At 29.9% G+C, this 22,248-nt stretch overlaps 1 protein-coding gene across 1 annotated transcript; it reads left to right on the top strand.

Annotated features, from left to right (window-relative positions):
* Window positions 1-18,312: 18,312 nt before the first annotated feature.
* LOC114162812 (licodione synthase-like) lies at window positions 18,313-20,309 on the top strand. Its single transcript, XM_028046790.1, has 2 exons — window positions 18,313-19,194; window positions 19,644-20,309. Exons 1-2 carry the CDS (start codon window positions 18,313-18,315, stop codon window positions 20,307-20,309), a joined length of 1,548 nt encoding a protein of 515 aa, XP_027902591.1.
* Window positions 20,310-22,248: the final 1,939 nt, after the last annotated feature.

Raw genomic sequence — 22,248 nt, 5'->3', positions numbered from 1 at the left:
GATCTCCATCATGAAATATTAGTGTTAAGTGTTTATATATATAAATATTACACACTTTTTACCTTTTATTTCTTCTAATCGATTGTCATAAAATTTATTAGAACTTTTATTTAATTATGTAATTTAATTAATATTTTGTATGTTTCATATTTGAATATTTTTACTATTTTTTAGTATTTTTATTTATTGTGTATTTTATTTTTACATGAGAATATTTAACACTTTTCAATTTAAGTGTTCAATAGTATAAACTTTCCATTTTGTAGGTAATATAAAAAACTTTTCTTCTTTATTCTATTACTATTAATTTTGTTTCATTTGAAAAACTGTTTTTATTTCGCTAAAACAATTTTTATTATTTGTCAAAAATCAATTAGGTTGATATTTGAAAATTTTTCTTAGATCTCTAAAGATATTTTTCATCTTATCATACCCTTAACTAAACATTTATTTTTCTTTGTACAATTTCATCTCTCACTTTTTTTCTTCTAAAACACACATTTGATCATTTTTTTAATATTTTTATTTGTCGTTTATTTTTATCATGTAAATTACTATTTTAATATTTTCATATATTTTTTTTTTATTTTTTAACTTATTATTATACATGTAATTTTATCACTATTTGTATAAATAAATTTTATTTACTATATTATAACAATTTAATGTAACTATCATGAATATTTTTTATCACCATCCAACATATATTGAAGTTCAAAAAATGATATATTTTTGTTAAAATTTTATTATTATTAGTTTAATCTTTGTTCTTTGTGTGATTTTGATAAAGTGATGTATTATAACTTTTATTAGTGTATAAAAAAAGAGATTTCATTAGAATTTAAAAAATTGAAATAAAAAAATATTTAAAATATTTTTTAATTTGAGTATTTATTTTTCTTTTATATTTTTTTAAACATTTTAAATTTTACCAATTAGGTTTCATTAATGTTTCCATGTTTAATAAATGTTTTGATTCTCATGAAATTTTATTTGATATTCTAATTTGAAAGGTATATAGTTATAATTTCTTTCTAAATATTTGATACTAAAGAAACAACTCCCCGTTTCAAATTGAATATTTGATAATATTATTTTTTTACCTTAATTTTTTATTATTTTATAAAACTTAATTAATTGAGATTGAAATAGTAAGAAAGAGGGTATGAATATGAGTATGAGTATATACTCGTTACTCGTGGATAAAAATGAGAATGAAACAAAAATTTGATATCTATTAAGTTTGAAAAAGTGAATAAAGATGAATTTTTATTCTAAAAATAAATATAAAATAATAAAACTCATCTCATCTCATTACCATACCTAATCTTTACTTAAGACTTTGACATCATCATCTTCAACAACTCCCTCAAAACGTCATCTTTAATGTGATTACAATGATCAACCACTTAGACTTATAAAAACTATTTTAATATAATAAATTTAATAGTAAATTAGGTACTTTTATATTATTAATGACAGTAATATCAAGAATCAACCTAAGTTTTACATGATTAAAAACTAAATACAATTTTCCTTCTATAAATAATTAATTTGAGAACTAAATTAGTCATTTATGTTTTTTATTTCAACATCGATTATAATAAAAAATAAGCATTGTATTTTAATAAGTTTTAACTCAATTTTTTAAAATTTTCTTTTTCATTTGAATTTAATTTTTTTAAAAGATTTACTACCAAAATTGTGTTTGAATCTTATCATATTTCAATTACTTTTATTTTTTATTTTTATTTATCTTTACATCTTAATATATAATGCAACATGTAGGAACGTAGGTTGTCATTTTTATTATTTGTATTATTATTATTTATATCTTTTATTTATATTATTATTATTGTTATTTATCTTATGTATAGTATTTTATTTTATTTTTCTTTTACAATTTCAATTACATATAATTTTTTTGTACGGTTTTGTTCAAAGAATATATTACACTTCCTGATATTTATGATGATTAAATTATTTTTTACTCAAATGTTTTAACTTATTTTATACTTTTTATTTGTATGGTTTTGTTTGACATTTGTCATTTATGAAACATTCAATGTTTTACTTTTTTTCATTTAAAATTTTAATTACATTTTTTTTTTCAAAATATATATTACATTTAACGAATCGTACAATATTTCACTTTTTTATTTTTACAATTTTAATTACATATTTTTTTCTTTGTGTGATTTTGTTCAATGATATGATACATACACATACACTTCACGAGACATAATAAAAGTAACTATTCAATATTTATTATTGTATCACAATTTCATCACAAAGGTCTTAAAAACATAATCTCTAACAACGGATAATTAGGTCAAGGTTCAACAATAGTTAAAATATAGTTAAATTTTGTTGATACTATCATTGATATTTGATATTCAGCATCCTATTAGAAGTAGGATACAATGTTTGAGGCATGACGGTTATCTAACCTTTGCTTATATACTTCCAGGTATCAACAATGCTAAAGTTGTGGTAATTACAACAGTAATTGTTATTTTAGGTTTAAGATCATATAAGAAAGTGGTTGATGTAAATGTTATTATAAAAAAAAAATCCTACAGTTGATAATATAGTTATTATTAATAAGTTATATATATATATATATATATATATATATATATATATATATATATATATATATGATTTTATTGTAGTTAAGTGATTTCTTTATTATCTTCTAACAACGAATAATTAGGTCAAGGTTTAACAAGAATTAACATCCAGTTAAATATTGCTGATACTATTATTGATATCTAACATCCTATTAAAAGTATGATACAATCACTAGTGCAGAATTGCATTTTTACCTCGCCTTATAGGCCTCGGTTGGCAAGGAACCGAAGCCTATAATGGCGCGGTGGCAATTTTGCAATTACAGGCAACTTTTATGCCTCGGTTCACCTAAAACCTGAAGCCAAAAACAGTTATAGGCCTCGGTTACAAAAAACCCGGTGCCAAAAGGGTGGTTAGGCCTCGGTTAAGAAGGCCCGAAGCCAAAAAGGTTGCCAAAAATTTCAAAAATGCCATTCTCGTTTTGACTTATAGGCTTCGGTTGGGAAAAAGCCGGTGCCAAAAGGGATGTTAGGCCTCGTGTGTTAAGGAACCGGGGCCAAAAGGGGTTATATGCCTCGGTTCTAAATTGAACCGAGGCCATATAATTTAATTAGGGCTCAAAACTGAACCCCATTTCTTCCTCGCGCGCGCTGTTATCCTCCATTTCTCTCTGCAAATATTCACTTTTTCTCCACAACGCAAACCCAATCCACTTCACTTTCCACTCCGCATTTTCACAAACACAAAGCAGGCACGTTGCTTCCAACAAGTTCTCGTCTCAGCGTTACAAGAAGCCCCCACGCGGGCCTCCATACGACGCCGCCGTTTCGCTAAAAACCCTCGCCTTCCGCCAACGCCAACCGCCACACCTTCGTCCACCTCCCCCAGGAACCTCGACATCCTCAAACAGAAGGGTGTGGTCACACCCTCAGAGCCCTAGACGTGCGGGGTGTGTGGGCGCAAGTGCAAGACCCACATGGACCTGAAGAAGCACTTCAAGCAGCTGCACCAGCGCGAGCGGGAGAAGAAGCTGAACCGCTTGAAGTCGCTGAAGGTGTTTGTGGCTGTTTTTGGCATCCTTCACCGGATTGACGTCGGAATCGTCATCGATTTGGAGCCCGCGCGCACGGAGGACCCAGCGCTTTCTATCGCCGGTGCCGTTCAGTCGCAGAAGCTCGCCGTGCGCGCACGGAGGACCCAGCGCTTTCTATCGCCGGTGCCGTTCAGTCGCAGAAGCTCGCCGTGCGCGCAATTTCGCAGTTGCAGTCTCTCCCCGGCGGTGATGTTAAGCTTCTGTGTGACACTGTCTTTTGTGGCTGTTTTTGGTTTCAGATGATTCAGATTTTTCGGAGATGTTGAGGAGGGCGAGGGAAGCGCATTTGGGAACCGTGGTGGTGGGGGATTGGGATAGGGCTTTGGGGAGGCATGCAGATTTGCGGGTGTTGAGAATGGTGACATATGGCCTCGGGTACTACGCAAACTGAAGCCAAAAAGGACATATGGCCTCGGGTCATACTAAAACCGAGGCCAAAACGTGAGTGATTTTTTTTAAAATGTATAAATGTGAGCACATATGGCTTCGGTTAGACCTAATAACCGAGGCAGAAGAGGGACTCTATGGCTTCGGTTTACAACCGAGGCCAAAGACTATCCTCTTTTGGCCTCGCCCCAATATGCCTCGGTTCGGGAACCGGTGCAGAATATGAAAAATAACCGCTGCCAAAAGGCCTTCCTGTACTGGTGAATGTTTGATGCATAACAATACAATCATCTAACATATGCTTCTATAGTTTGAAGTATCAACAACACTAAAGTGGTAATTAGAACAATAACTTTTGTTCTATGTTTGAAATCATATAAGAAAGTGGTTGGTACAAATGGTATTAAATCACCCAAAAGATATATCACATCTTACGAAATGTACAATAATTTTTTTCATTTACAATTTTAATTACATATTTTTTCTTTGTGAGACTTTGTTCAGATGAAACATTACACTGCATAAGACATATAATGTTACATTTTTTTTACTCAAACGCATTAACTTATCGAATATCTTTTGTTTGTGCGGTTTTATTTGAAAGATATTTCGCCTTTGATGAAATATTCAATGTTTTACTTTTTTCATTTAAAATTTTAATTACATATTTTTTGTTTGTGCAATTTTGTTCAAAAGATATATAGATTAACAAAGAGTACAATATTTTACTTTTTTTTTCTTTACAATTTTAATTATATGTTTTTTCTTTGTACGATTTTATTCAAATGATATATTACACTTCATGAGACATGATAAAAATAACTATTTAATATTTGTTATTGTATCATAGTTTCATCTTAAAGTTTTTACAAATGTAAGATCAAACAACAAATAATTAGGCAAAAGTTTAACAATAGTTAAAATTCACTATTCAGTTAGATGTTGTTGATACTATCATTGATCTAACAACCTATTAGAAGTATGATACAATGCTTGATGCATAACAATTTTCTAACCTTTGCTTTTATTCTTCAATATATCAGTAGTGCTAATGTGGTAATTTAAACAATAACTGTTGATCTAGGTTTAAAATTGTATAAGAAAGTGGTTGGCATAAATGGTATTATACCACGCAAAAAAAATCCTACAGTAGATAATATAATTATTATTAATAATTTGTATTTATGATTTTGTTGTGACTGGGTGAATTTTTTATTATCTCCTTGTTTCTTACCTACATACTTAGTCGTTAGAGTCACGAAAGTTGTGATTACTAAAGTGGTAAAACTTGTTCTCATCACGTCACTTATGCATCTACTAATAATCTGACTGGTTATTAGTGTACCAATCTGACTAATTCCTTCTACAATTTTGCTCACAAACACTTCTTTCAAATCATTATTTTTGTCGTTAATATGTAGTAACTATAAATAAGAAAATTAGTTTTATTCAAAAGATATGTCGTATCTTACGAAACCTATAATGTTTTTTTTTCTTTACAATTTTAATTACATATTTTTTCTGTGTTGTTTTATTCAAAGTATATAGTCACTTCATGATTCATATAACATTTAACTTTTTTTCTTATTCAAATGTTTTAGCTTCTTAAATATCTTTTGTTTGTGTGATTTGATTTGAAAGATATATCTATTTCACGAAACATTCAATGTTTTACTTTTCTCATTTATAATTTTAATTACATATTTTTTCTTTCTACGATTTTGTTCAAAAGATTTATCACATTTAACGAAACGTACAATACTTTATCCTTTTTCCTTTCAATTTTTATTACATACTTATTTTGGTGCGATTTTTTTCAAATGATATATTAGACTTCGTGAGACATAATGAAAATAATGATAGAAATAATATATGCATAAGATACAATAATACAATATATTCAAGTATGAGTTAAAATTGTGTACCTGGAACTAATGAAGGATCCATGGAAGCACGTAGTATGAGATGTTACTGTTCTCTTTCTGATGGATATTTTCTAAACGTAAGAGTATTTTACGTTGTTACATAAAAACTGACTAATGGGTATCAGTTTTATATCCCGTCAGCAGAGACCAGGGACCTCTCAAAATGTATCTGATTATTCAAGCCCATCACAGACCGTTTATTAAACAATCCAACCCCATCACAGATCGTTTATCAGAATACCCAAAATTATATATATATATTACCCATATAATAATTAATATTAACGAATAACTTAATTTATTATTAATGCTAATCCATAATAATAATAATTATATAGAGAATAATAATTTTATATAATTTTGTTATATAAAATATAACATTCTCCCACTTGGATAACATTAATAAATAAATTAATTATATCAATTGCAACATAAGTACAAATACCAATTAAGAAATATAAACATAAATCACAAAGATAATATCCGATAGGGATACTTACCATATGCTTAGATTTCTTAAATAATGGATAATATATAGAATAAAAACAAACATAATAAATATGTGATCCCAAAATGGTTCATAAATTCTCTATGTAGAAAGAGAAAAGATGTAACGAAACTGACGTCATTGACAAACTTACATCTCATGAAAACCATAATAATATAGAGTGTAAATCTCAGACTCCCACTAACCCAATACATCAAAAGACTTAACCACACCCATATGAGTTACATGATTTTGAAAAACTCCAACAGATAAGCCTTTAGTTAGTGGGTCTGCTAACATATTTTCTGTAGCAATATGCTCAATCCGAGTTTGATAATCCAAAACTTTCTCTCTAACAAACAGAAATTTTATATCAAAATGCTTTGAGCGAGTAGAACTTCTATTGTTTTGAGATAAATGGACGGCAGCAGTGTTGTCACAATATATCACAAGTGGCCTAGAAATACTTTCAACAATTTGAAAGCCAGAAATCAAATTTTTAAGCCACACAGCTTGACAAGTAGCTTCATAACAAGCAACATACTCTGCCTCCATAGTGGAAGTAGCTGTAAGAGTTTGTTTAACACTCTTCCAAGAAATGGCACCTCCTGCCATCATAAAAATAAAGCCAGAAGTAGACTTTCGGTCGTCAGGGCAACCAGCAAAATCAGAATCAGAATAACCAATGACCTGAAGTTGATCAGACTTCTTAAAGGTCAACATATGATCCTTAGTTCCCTGCAAATATCTAAAGACCTTTTTAACAGCTTTCCAATGATCCAAACCTGGATCACTCAAGTATCTCCCTAAAGCATTAACAGCAAAAGCAATATCGGGACGAGTACAAACTTGAGCATACATTAAACTACCAACAGCGGAAGCATATGGGATTTTTTTCATTTCAACTTTGTCATTATCATTTTGAGGACACTGAGATTTGGAGAGTTTGTCACCCTTTTGAACAGGTGCTGCACATGAGGAGCAAGAATGCATGTTAAACCTCTTGAGAACTTTATCTATGTATCCTCTTTGAGACAAACCAAGAATGCCACGTGACCTGTCACGAGAGATCTGAATGCCCAGAACAACAGAAGCATCACCAAGGTCCTTCATATCAAAGTGGCTATTTAGAATCAATTTTGTCTCAATCAAAAGTTCAACACTACTACTAGCAAGAAGAATATCATCAACATATAAAACAAGAATGATGAAATGGCTCCCATTTTTCTTCAAGTAAATGCATTGATCTGAGGCATTTTCCTTGAAGCCAAAAGAAGTGACCACCTGATCAAATTTCAAATACCATTGCCTAGAAGCTTGTCTTAGTCCATAAATAGACTTCTTCAACCTGCAAACCAAATGCTCCTTACCTTTTTTAGCAAAACCATCAGGTTGAACCATATACACTTCTTCAAATAAATCTCCATTCAAAAAAGCTGTTTTTACATCCATTTGATGAAGCTCCAAATCAAAATGAGCTACTAAAGCCATAACAACACGAAAAGCATCCTTAGTAGAGACTGGTGAGAAAGTCTCCTTATAATCAATGCCATCCCTCTGACTATAGCCTTTTGCTACAAGTCTGGCTTTATACCTTTCAACTTTTCCATCTGGACTACGCTTAGTCTTGAAGACCCATTTACACCCAACTGGTTTACAACCCAGTGGCAAATCCACAAGATCCCAAACATCATTATGGGCCATAGAAGCTAACTCATCATGCATAGCATTTAACCAATCATCACCATGAGAACTAGAGATAGCCTCTTCAAAAGTAGTAGGATCATCAACATTATTTAGATCATATTCATGCTCTTGAAGATACACTAGATAATCATCAGATATAGAAGACTTGCGTACTCTTTGAGATCTCCTCAAAGAAATTTCTTCAACAACATCATCATGAACTTGTTCATCTACTACAGGTGTTGTGGCATCCACAAGATCTGGAACAAATTCATTTTCATCACGGACAACTGGAATGACATTATCTGCAGGAAGATAAATGGATGGCACGGGAATAACAACACGGTCTTCTCTAAAAGTGACTGGTCGTGGTGTATTGCTCCCACTGTCCAAGTTATCCTCAAAGAATACCGCACGGTCAGACTCAATAACCCGCATAGAGTGAGAAGGACAATAAAACCTGCTACCACGAGAACCCACACAATAACCAATAAAGAATCCACTGACAGTCTTGAGATCAAGTTTTTTAACTGAGGATTATAAGGCCTCACCTCCGCCTTACAGCCCCACACATGGAAATGTCTCAAACTTGGCTTCTTCCCAGACATGAGTTCATAAGGAGTCTTTGAAACAGACTTGCTAGGTACTTGATTAAGAATATACACAGCAGTCCTTAAAGCATCTCCCCAAAGGAAATCCGGTAAGGAGGAATGACTCAACATACATCTCACCATCTCTAAAAGAGTGCGATTCCTCCTTTCTGCAACTCCATTTTGCTGAGGAGTACCAGGCATAGTATACTGAGCTTCAATACCACATTCATCAAGAAATCTAGCGAAAGGTCCAGGATTTCTTCCAGTCTCATCATATCTGCCATAATACTCTCCACCTCTGTCAGACCTTACACATTTTATCTTCTTTCCTGTTTTCAACTCAATAGCAGCTTTAAAAGACTTAAAAGCATCCAAGGAACTTGATTTTTCCTGTAGGAGATCTATCCAGCCAAAACGGGAATAATCGTCTATAAACGTAATAAAATACCTATATCCGCCCATGGAAGTGGGTGTGATAGATCCACATATATCAGTATGAATAAGCTCCAACACATTATCACTTTTGTTTGCTCCTGTATTTCTTACTTTTGCGGTAAACTTGCCCTTAACACAATCAACACAAGTATCAAAATCAGAAAAATCCAAATCATGCAAAATACCCTCTTTAATCAACCTCTCAATCCGAGGTCTAGAAATATGTCCCAGACGTCTATGCCACAACATAGAGGAATTTTCATCAACTCTACTACGCTTATGTCCAATAACAGAATTAACAGACATATCATTCAGATTCAGCATGTAAAGTCCATCATATAAAACTCCTGAGCCAACAATAATTGAATTGAAATAAACAACAAGTTTACCATTGCCAAATTCAAAAGTGTAGCCACATTTGTCCAAAATTGAAACTGAAATCAAATTTCTTCTCATAGAAGGTACATAAACAACGTCCTTTAATAACAAAACATGTCCAGAAGGTAAATTTAAAGAAACCACTCCTATGTCTTCAACTAGTGCTCTAGCTCCATCTCCCATGAAAATCTTGGACTCGACATCACTTGGTTTTCTCAGACTTGTGAACCCCTGTAAATAATTCACAACATGAATAGTAGCACCCGAGTCTAACCACCAAGAATTGGGAGGAACATCAATAACATTAGATTCAAAACAAGCTAGAGCATATAGGAGTATACCTTCCTTATCAGCATTCTTCTTCTTAAGAATATAACAATCAGCTATCTTGTGTCCAAATTTCTTACAATAGGCACAATTCCCCTTGAAGTACTTCTTCTTAGGCTCCAAAACCGCTGGTGCTTTCCCTGTGTTCCCTTTTTCAGGACGAGATTTACCTTTGAAGCCCTTTTTCACAGGTTTAGTGCTTGAATTAGTAGCTGTAAACTGCACACTATGAGACTTGGTCTTTTTAATCGATGCTTCCTCTTGAGAAATAATAGCTATCATTTCATCAATTGTCCATTCCTCCTTTTGAGTGTTGTAAGAAGTTTTCAACACATCAAACTGAGAAGGAAGAGATTCCATAACCTGCCAAACCAAGTAACTATCACCAAGATCTACCTTTAAAGATTTGAGTTTGTTATAATAGTGCACAAGCTTCATCATATGCTCACGAACACCACTGACACCATCATATTTGGTCTTCTCAAGAAGTGACAGATATTGACCCTTTTGAGCTTTATCAAAAGTCTTAAACTTCTCACCAACTGATCTCATAAAATCCTTAGCATTGTCATTATCCGGAATGCTCTGTCGAATAGACTTCTCCATGGTATATCTCATCACCATTAGGCACACCCTGTTCGAGTGTTCCCATTTTTCACGAGAAGCTCTCTGGACAATAGTGGACTCAGGCGTAAGAGCTGAAGGTTCTGCTTCTCTCAAGGAAAAATCCATGTTGGTAATTGCTAGATACAAATCCAAAGATTCTTTCCAGTCCTCAAAATTTGTCCCATTTAAAGTTTTGACCGAAGTCAATGGCATAGGCAAAGAAGCTGGTATCAAAATAACAAAGAAACATTTAATACACACTTATTGTGTAAATAAACAAAATAAATGTTTCTGAATACACAGCAAAATATGCCTATGATATCAAATTATTTCTCATTCACTATGATCCCGCCTAAGGGTCCCGAATCATAATAAATAAGAAATAAAACAAAATATAAAATATAATAAAATACAATGAACATTTCATGCCAAAAGAAATCTAATACCGATAGGGTACAAGACAAATAATTCACATAAAATACATTAATAATAAATTGTATCAAGAAAAATAAAATACATTAATAATAAAATATCGATAGGATATAATTAATATTAATGTAATATCAAATTAATTTAAAAAATATTTAAATTATATCATTTCCATAAAATTTCATACAAGTGTACCCACGATAGGTGAGTTAACAATTATATAAAATTATATCATGCTTAACAAAAATATAATAAATTATATAATGCATGAAATAATAATAATAATAATAATAATAATAATAATCGTTATTATTATTAATTTAATTTTTATTTATTTATTTATTTTATTATTATTAATTTAATTTTATTATTATTAATTTAATTTTATTATTATTTATTTAATTTAATTTTTTTTAAGGTGTCCTGTTGTTAGCCACAGTGTGCACGTGGCCATTATGCTTTGAAAAGTTAAAAAAAAAAAAAAACCGACGCACAGTGGCCCCGAAAAAGTGCCATCAAAACTGCATTTGTTTAGCAGTTATGCATTTGTTTGACCTATTTGGGTGCACGGGTTCAACTTCGGTTAGATAGAAAAAAGTGCCATCAAAACTGCCTATGCAGTGAACAGAAGATGACCACCGCGCACAAACAAAACCGACCTCCGATGCTGCATCGTGATCCTTACAGACATGGCTACCAATTAGGATTTTCAAGAACAATTAAGTTTGCACTGTGCAAACATAAAACCCATAAAATTGGGTTTACCGAGAGAGAAGCTTATCAATATTGGGGTTTCCTTAATTAGGATTTTGAACATAATTAGGGTTTTAAACAGTAACTAATCCCCTCTATTAAATTTCCAATATCATGATACACTTTCCAAAAGAATAATGAATAATTATATTTTGTATCTTAATAGGCTCTGATACCAATTGATAGAAATAATATATGCATAAGATACAATAATACAATATATTCAAGTATGAGTTAAAATTGTGTACCTGGAACTAATGAAGGATCCATGGAAGCACGTAGTATGAGATGTTACTGTTCTCTTTCTGATGGATATTTTCTAAACGTAAGAGTATTTTACATTGTTACATAAAAACTGACTAATGGGTATCAGTTTTATATCCCGTCAGCAGAGACCAGGGACCTCTCAAAATGTATCTGATTATTCAAGCCCATCACAGACCGTTTATTAAACAATCCAACCCCATCACAGATCGTTTATCAGAATACCCAAAATTATATATATATATATATTACCCATATAATAATTAATATTAACGAATAACTTAATTTATTATTAATGCTAATCCATAATAATAATAATTATATAGAGAATAATAATTTTATATAATTTTGTTATATAAAATATAACAAATAACTATTTAATATTTGTCATATCATATCATAATTTCATTACAAAGGTCTTACAAACAAGATTTAATAATGGATAATTAGATCAAGGTTTAACAATAGTTAAATGTTGATGATACAATCATTAATATCCAACATTCTATTATAGGTATGATACAATGCTTGATGCATGAAAGTTCTCTAACATTTGCATTTATACTTCCAAGTATCAGTAGTGCTAAAATAGTAATTAAAATGATAATTTTTGTTCACGTTTTAAAATCATATCAAAAAGTTGTTGGCGCAAATGATATTATACCACAAAAAAAAAATCCTAATGTTGGTAATATCACTACAAGAAAATGCTTTATTAGTAACCAAAGTTTAGTGACTAAGAGTTGTTAATCAGTGACCAATATAGTTACCAATTTACAAAATAAAATATTATTGGTTAATAAAATAGTCATTATTATGAATGAAAAATTATAATTGGTCTCTAAATTGATTATTATTTGTAGTTGGTCACTATTATGTGTACGTACGTATTAATGAGTAGAATGTGAGGCATAGTTTTTTAAGTGAAATTACCTTAAGTTAAGAACTATTTTAATTTAAATTACATAAAAAAAGTTATAAATTAACAGTAAGAGTTATGTGATTATTGAAAACCAAATAAGTGCATATCCAAATTATATTTTTTTCACATCTGAAAGTTTTATTAAGAAAACAATGTCATAGATCATATTAATCTGCTCACATAAAGAGTAAAATGTGAGACTTACTTTGTCAACTTTTTAAAGTGAAATTACAAGTTATGAACTGGTTTAATTCAAATTACAGGAAAAAAAAATTATAAATCAAACGGTCAGAGTTATGTGATTACTGAAAGCCAAATGAGTGCATACCTAGATTATATGTTTTTCATATCTGGAAGCTATGTTAAGAAAACAATGTCATGGATCATATTAATTTGTTTACATAATAAGTAAGATGTGAGACTTACTTTGTCTTTAAGTGAAATTATGTTAAGTTATGAATTGTTTTAATTCAAATTACATAAAAAAAAAGAGATTATAAATCAACTGTCAGAGTTATGTGATTGTCATAATGATGTGATTACTGACAATCAAATAAGTGTGTACCCAAGTTATATGTTTTGTGTTCACAATTAATTAAAGATTTTAGGCAAAACAGAAAAGAGATATGTACACTCAAATAAATAAATGTTATCTAAAGTACTAATTGCATACCCATGTTGAAGTTTGTTCACAATAGTAAGGCTTAATATGATGAATTAGGCAAAAAAAAAAATGAACAAAAAACATTCTAAAACATTATTGAGGTTAAATATAGTGTCAATCAACCCATTGAATAAGGCAAACAAGACCTTTGAATGTTCAAAAATTTAATAAATGCAAAGTTTATAACTTTCCTATGTAATAACAACATCGCAAACACAAGTCACCTAAAATAAAAACCACATAATATTGCTTCATGATTTAAGAAAATGAGATTGAACAAGGCAAGCAAAATTAAATATGCAAAGTTGCAAGGAGAAATGAGACAATAAATGGATGTAAAACTAACTCGGTCACTCATGGTTGAGTTTCAACTAAATGCAATGTACTTTATAAAGGAAAAGTTGGCATGTGGTGTAAAGAATAAAGAACGTTAGCATTTCTCACTCACTCACTCCCTTTCCGTTGCAGCGTGTCAGTCTCACGTGTTGCATGCAACTTCACTTTAGCACGCTTCGTCGGCACATACTTCTTTCAAAACGACTATTTTATTTTATTTTTCTTAAGTCGATCATTCCATTTATTTTAATAAAATTATTCAATTAGGAAATGCTAAAGCAATACGCTTTTTCGAAAGCTGAAATGATACATTAAAAAGTATCAAATGTAATTTCAAACTTAAAGTTTGTCACTCTACTTCGTATAGATATAAATAAAATCTCAGTTTCGTTACTTCCATTTAATTTTAACAAAAAAAGTTATAAAAGGTAGATGATAACTTAGCCTCTCTCTTTAAAAATATATAACATTATATAAAGAAGAAAAGATAAAAATGTGAGTAAAATAAATGATAATGTGATCACAAGAAATAAATAATCAAGTATATATTTCTAGAATTAAAAAGTTAAATAGTGGTTTGATATAAAAGTATTTATATTTTTTTTAATATGATAACAAATTTAAAATCATAATTTAGCTTTATTAATTAAAATAATTAAATACATGTATGATGTTCAGTAATTATTATGTGTAATTTTGAATTTAATAAACACGTGATAATTGTTAAATTAAATAAAAAACATAACAATTACTCTATACGTTGGGATTTTAATCTAGTCAAAGCCGAGTCCAAATTCAGTTTCTTCAATTCATGTTGAAAAATATTTCAACTAAGACAACAATTTTATATTTTTTAATATAATTTCAATAATTGGTAATATATATTATTCGGAAGTTACGGGTATATTTACTACTACTAAATAAACAATAATAATTTGATGATGTTTTAAGAATTTATTGTGGAATTCAGGGGAGTTAACAAAGTGTTTTAATAGAAAATACCCTCAAATAATAAATGCATGTGCAATTTCGGTACCTTTTTATATTATTATTTTTCTTAATAGGTTTGCATCCAGATGTAACCTATTTCTGATTCCTGTACCGTGTTTTTTTTTTTCTGGTATATTTATTGCATCATATGTTCTATATCCTTTTGTTTGTTGATAAAAAACTTACTTTAATATTATAGTAGTATATTTATTAATTTCAATGTATTATTAGTTTAATGTATCATTAATATTTTTTAGTGATATTAATTTTATTATTACTTATACATATAATTAGCACGTATTAATGTAAAAGAACTATAATAGAATGCATGATAAATTATGTGAGATATGTGACAATTTTATGCATAAATTATAATTAATTATGTAGTCATTGTTTTATCATTGTATCACAACCATGTTGATAATAAATTATACATGTATTCAATTGCAGATCTTGCCATCTTGAACATAAGTGTTGGTTGAGCTAAAATAATCTATTCACAATTTATATGTATTTCAAAGAGTTAATATGAAATGTCTCATCTATGTAATTCTTTGAATTTTAAGAAATTATTTTAATTCAACCATTAGATCCTTAATATTATATTTTGATTGGATCCTTTTATCATTTTTTTTTAAAATAATCTATTCTTTTATTTTTCATCAATATATTTATTTAAAAATTTTAAAAAATAAAAAATAATTTATCAAAATTTAAAAATTGAGAGACATAGTTATTAAAAGAAAAATCTATGAAAATCAAGTCACACTTAAAAATAGTTATAAGACGTAGTTATTAAAAGAAAAATCTATGAGAATCAAGTTACACTTAAAAAATAGTTATAAGAAAACACAGTACATAGATATGATAAATAATCTCTGCTCGAATCGGTCTCCCTTTGGACGGAGAAACCTCGCATTGACGAGTGTGGATATGCGTATGAGAAATACTCAACTTTTTCAATTAAAGATGAGGATGTACATATGAGAAACTCAAAAAATAACGATAGAACATAAAAATATCTTAATAATTATTTTTTTTATTGTATTTAATTTTATGTTTTCTATAAAAGAAATAAAAATCTATCTAATTTAATTTTTATAAATATAATATATACTAATTTAAAAAAAAATGGGCGGGACCGACCCATGACAGACTTATAAGAATCAATTATGCATGTATATACATACACTTCAGTTTTATCACTCAGGCACATAAACATAAACACACCAGTCTTACTTTTTTAAAATAGGTTAAAGTACCTTTTTGGTCCTATTTTTTCAAATAAGTCTTAATTTTGGTTTTGTGTTCAAATAGGTCTTAATTTTCGTTAATTTTGTTCAATTGGGTCTTTTTTTGTTAACACCGTTTAAATCGATAACGACCATGAACAATGACTGCCACGTGTCACTTAGTGATTTTTTTGAATTCTTTTATTTGTTTTTAATTTGTTTTTAAATTTTTTTCAAATGTACACATGCCACTTCGTGGTTTTTAGAATTTTTTTTTGAATTTTTTTTAAATTTTTATAAATGTCCACGTGTCAACCCAATAGTGTGCCACGTGTCAAAGTCAATGTTCTATATTCAATTTGGTCCTAATATTTGTTATTTTTGTTCAATTAGGTTCCATTTTTTGTTAACATTAACCAATTTGGTCCCTATCCAAATTAAAACCAAATTTAATTTTTATATTAAAATTCACATTTTTTATTAAATATTTTTATATAATATATTAAAATTCATATCATTATAACTTTGATATAAAAATTAAATTTGGTCACATCTTTGATAGGGACAAAATTGGTTAATTTTAAACAAAAATTGGGACTAAATTAAACAAAAATAACAAATATAGGGACCAAATTGAACATAGACTATTGACTTTGACACATTGCACACTACTGGGTTAATACGTGGACATTTAAAAAAAATTTTAAAAATTCAAAAAAAATGAAAAAAAAACTCAAAAAAACCATGAAGTGACACGTGGCACGCTACTGGGTTGACACGTGTACATTTGAAAAAAATTAAAAAATTTTAAAAAAATTCAAAAAATTCAAAAAAATTCAAAAAAACCACGAAGGGACACGTGGCAGTCATTGTTCATGACCGTTAGTGATTTAAACGGTGTTAGCAAAAAATGACTCAATTGAACAAAATTGACGAAAATTGGAACCTATTTGAACACAAAATCAAAATTAGGACTTATTTAAAAAAACTTGACGAAAATTGAGACAAAAAAAGTTTTTTAACCTTTAAAATAAAAACAAATAAAATTGAAATACAAAAGTATGATAATCATGTAGAATAAATTCCCTCTTTTCTTTCTTTTATCTTCTTTATAATCAAACAATCATTTAAACTTTCCATTCTCTTTTTTTACTGTATCTTACTTCAAATAAACGACTTCACTTTCCATGTATTTTTCACTTTTTATTTTTCACACTATTTCGGTATGAGCTAGTGATTATCTACAACTCTAAGATAGCTTGTCTTGCATCACTCCTTTCTCTTGTCCATTCGGTCTTCAAGGTCTCCCATTCATCCAAAATCGCTTGGATTGTATCTGTAGAAGGTACTCCGATGCTAAAGTCAGTAGATGATTGATCTGAAGGGTATTAAGTGTTGTAATGCATGTGTATGTCCAACCATAGACCTTTGTTTATAATAGTTGTTATGAACTTTTACTTTTTTGCTAGCCTAATCATGGTCCAATCATACCTTAATCAACAATAGTTGGTTGATTCGTGGTTATCATTGGCTAAGTGTTGATTCGTTATTATCTTTATAGTGAAATATTAGTTTAATAGTTAGTATTTTTTTTATCTCATGAGTTTTTTTGTATATTTTTTGATAAATATAAAAAGAAAAATTATGTAATATATATATATATATATATATATATATATATTTTTTTTTTCATTACCATTTTTTAGTTGTGATTTAATTATCATAAATTTTTATTTTAGTAATTTTGTCTCTTAATTTTCGATTAGATTTTGATAAATACTTTTTAGTCTTAAATTCTTTTTTTAATAGGTATATGATGAAAAATAAAATAATAAATTCATTTTTTTAAAAAATATAAAAAGAGAATATAATCGATGAAGGTGAAAACAAAACATATTTACTTCTTCATATATTTTTAAATGTAATACTAAAGATCCAATTGTTGAATTAGATGAACTCTTTCATATCAATTCTTTGAAATTTATGGTGAAAAAACATTCTTAAATATGATAATATCCTATAGCATTTTCCTTCTTTACTACAATATAGATTACTCATCATATTATTACTTAGTCATTGATAATATTTATAAAATCCACCCATTTAAGAAATTTCCATTAAAAAATTGCACCAAATTGAAAAGTTTTTCTATATAAACACTCTAGATTCATCCCATGCATGCAAGGCCCTTCTTCTTTTATCTCTTAAACCAAATTAAGAAAGCCTCAGGAATGGAACCTCAACTCCTCTTTGTCTCTTTCTTCCTTTCAGCACCTCTACTTTACTTCTTACTCGCTCTTTATTTCAACCACCACAACCACCACCATCTCCCTCCCTCTCCACGGCGGCGCCTCCCAATAATAGGGCACATGCACCTCTTGGGTCCCCTCCTCCACCAATCCCTCCACACCCTCGCCCTCCAACACGGACCCTTCTTCTCTCTTCACTTCGCTTCCCTTCCCTGCATCGTCGCTTCTTCTCCCGACTTCGCCAAACTCTTCCTCCACACCTACCAACACGCATTCATCAACCGCATGGAAACCATCGCCGTCAAACGCCTCACCTACGATTCCTCTCTGGCTTTCGCGCGCTACGGTGAGTACTGGAGGTTCATCAGGAAGCTCAGCATGAACGAGCTTCTGGGCGCACGCAACATCAAAAACTTCCGCCACCTGCGTCAGCAAGAGACACGTGGCTTTCTGAGGGTTCTGGCTCTGAATGCCAAGGCTGGCGAAGCCGTTAATGTGACGGAGGAGTTGCTTAGGTTGACGAATAACGTTATTTCGAGGATGATGTTGGGGGAAGCAGAGGAGGCACGTGATGTGGTGCGTGGAGTGACAAAGATCTTCGGGGAGTTTAATGTTTCGGATTTCGTTTGGTTGTTGGGGAAATTGGACCTTCAGGGTTTTGGGAAGAGGATAGAGGATTTGTTTGGAAAGTTGGATGCGATGGTGGAAAGGATTATTTGCAAACGAGAGGAAATGAGAAGAAGAAAAAGGGTTGAAAATGGAGATTGTGATGTGAGGGACTTTCTTGATGTTTTGCTTGATTGTGTTGAAGATGAAAACTGCCAAGTCAAAATTAACAGGGTTCACGTTAAAGCCATCATTGTGGTAAACCTTGCTTTCATTACCCTAATTTTTTAGTTTTTTACGATCCTCACTTACACGTTTTTTTTTTTTTTTAACGAAACAATTGTTGATTTGAAGTCGACAGAAACCAAAGGTCGACATTGACCAATCAAAGTACAATACTTTTTTATAAACTATGAAATAAATTTTCCCATTTTTGCCGATATCGTCTTCCCATTGTGACAAAATGTCATTTTTATAGTCTGTTATGTAACTTATAGTATAATTTAACAATGTGAAATCTATTTTACAATAGTAGTAATGAATAGAGATCAAACTTTAAATACATTCTTACAATCTTAATTTTGTTTTCAATAGCATCACTTATTTTATTTGACATATCTCTCTCACATATTATCAATTGTTGTAAAAAAAGAAATTACCTAGGAGAGAGAAACAGTATAGTTTCTCACTTATTTTATGTTTGGTAGGATTTTCTGACAGCAGGGACCGAAACCACAGCCATTTCAACAGAATGGGCATTGGTGGAGCTGATGAAGAACCCATCGCTGGTAGAAGAAGCTCGAAAAGAGATCGAGAATGTGGTGGGAAAAAACAAAGTTGTTGAAGAATGTGATTGTCGAAATCTACCTTACCTCCAAGCCATTGTTAAGGAAACATTTCGTCTGCACCCACCGGTGCCTATGATTAACAGAATATGTGTTGCAGAGTGTAAGATTGAGAATTACGTGATCCCAAAGAACACACTACTGTTTGTGAATGTTTGGTCCATGGGAAGGGACCCAAAGCATTGGGAGAAGCCATTAGAGTTTCGTCCCGAACGGTTCTTGAAGGTGGGTGAAGGAGGATATTCCAATGGGGTGATGGATGTAACGGGTCAAAGTTTTGAACTTCTTCCTTTCGGTTGTGGCAGAAGAATGTGTCCTGGGGTGTCTTTAGTCATGCAAGAGGTTCCAGCATTGCTTGGAGCTATCATTCAGAGCTTTGATTTTGAGGTTATGGATTCCAAAGGTCAGGTTTTGAAGGGTGATGATAGAGTGATTGATATGAATGAAAGGCCAGGATTAACGGCTCCAAGGGCTCAGGACTTGGTTTGTGTTCCACTTCAAATATCCAATATACATCGAACCGCTTAAAGATTTAATGTTCAATAAATAATCTAGACTCGTGACGTAGTCTTCTTTACCATGTGTTTGTTGTTTTACTCTTATGAATGAACTTTGAATATTTTTTTTTTATTATGGATTTAAGTATATATACACGACTTTAAATTCATTCAACACAAATTTTAAGGTGAAGTATGAGGTCCTTTACATACTATAAAACCTTTATTTTTAATTAGTCTCACATATTTTAAAGATATATATATATATATATATATATATATATATATATATATATATATATTATTTTGGCAATTAATAAAATTTTAACATATTTTACCATTCAATATTTCTCTTTCTTGTATAAAAGTTAATTTTTTTAATGATTAAAATATTTTAAAAATGGGATGTCAAGTATGGTAAGTGATGTAAAAAAACAAAACATTTTTCATATTACAATTTGATTTTTATCGCCGGTTAATTTGAGATTTTAACATTTTTATAAAAATAAACTGAATATCTCGCATGTAAATTTAAATATTTGTAGATAGTTTACGAGCGAACAATTACTAATGACACAATAAATTTAATATCTGTGAGTAATTTAATAACTAACTGATAATATAATATATCTCAACAAATATATTAAAATGTAACTCAATTTCATAAAATTAACTAATAAAATGATTACATATTATAATATAACTTTTTACTTTCAGTTATAAAAAGATTGTAACATGACTAACTGTAACATGATTAAATTGTAAACATTATGAAATCTCCAAGATAATTAAAAAACGACAAAGAAAGAGAATATTTATCGCGTCCGCCTAAGGGTGGTACCTTTAATTAAAAATGCAAAGTTGATGTGATTTTTAAAATATTAATTTTCCGCAAAAATAATAAGACAAAAATGCTAAAAGAAACAAAATATTTTTTTTTATTTTTTGGGCCCGACAATGATTGACTTTGGTCCTACGTATTCTCATTCAAAATCAGAAATCAGGGTTACGTAGTTTTTAAAAGATATTTGAAAAACAATTGAGAAAATGATTTGATTTTTTTGGAGGTGAACTGACAAGGACTGACCTTGCTCCTACGTATCTCACAGTGGACAATAAGGATCACGTAGTTCTTAAAGAAAATATTTGTTGGAAAATGTTGATATTTGTATTTTTAAAATTTTTGTATTTTTTTTATGTTTTTGAGATTATTTGAAAAAACATGTGTCATACAATGCGAGTGATCGGACAGACACTAAAATATAAAGAAAACTATTTTTGGTATTTTGAAAATGAATGTCACACGGTGCGGGCGACGGGACAGACACAATAAAACAAAAGAGAACATTTTTCATTTTTAGATTTTCCTATTTTTTCTCTTTTTTTAATAATTTAAAACATTATTTTTTCCTCTCTTTTTTTTAGAGAAAAGAAAATAATAATAATAATAATAATAATATATAAATAACAAAAAACTCATTCCGAGATATTATTAGTAGTTAATGAATTGAAAGGTGTGACTTTTAAAAAATTTCTTCTTGTGATAAACCTACGGACGTCTCTTCCAATTCAAGAATTCATGAATGGATAAGTAAACCACCTACAGGATTTTGTTTTCTTGCGGGATGCTTTATTAATTTTTAAATCAAATTAGTCCAATTGGTATAATGTAATTTTTTATATATAGAAATTTAGAGTGATATTTTTTTATAGGTAAAAAAATATTACAATATTTTAGTCTTAATTGCAACTTCACTCTATTGCACAATACTTTAATACTGATGTATTATCCAATATCGATAACATTTAAACATATAACTAGATAATAATTTTATTTAATTCATAAATAATCTATTTATGTTATTATGATATAATTAAAGGATTATTTTATTTTTTAAAGTATTATTTCCCTTCTCTGTATTCTTAACCTATATCCCAGCTGCTAATAAACATAGTTTGTGGTTAAAATC

Source organism: Vigna unguiculata, chromosome 9, assembly GCF_004118075.2.
Source record: "Vigna unguiculata cultivar IT97K-499-35 chromosome 9, ASM411807v1, whole genome shotgun sequence".
NCBI lineage: Eukaryota > Viridiplantae > Streptophyta > Magnoliopsida > Fabales > Fabaceae > Vigna > Vigna unguiculata.
This window is presented reverse-complemented; position numbering and strand designations above follow the sequence as displayed.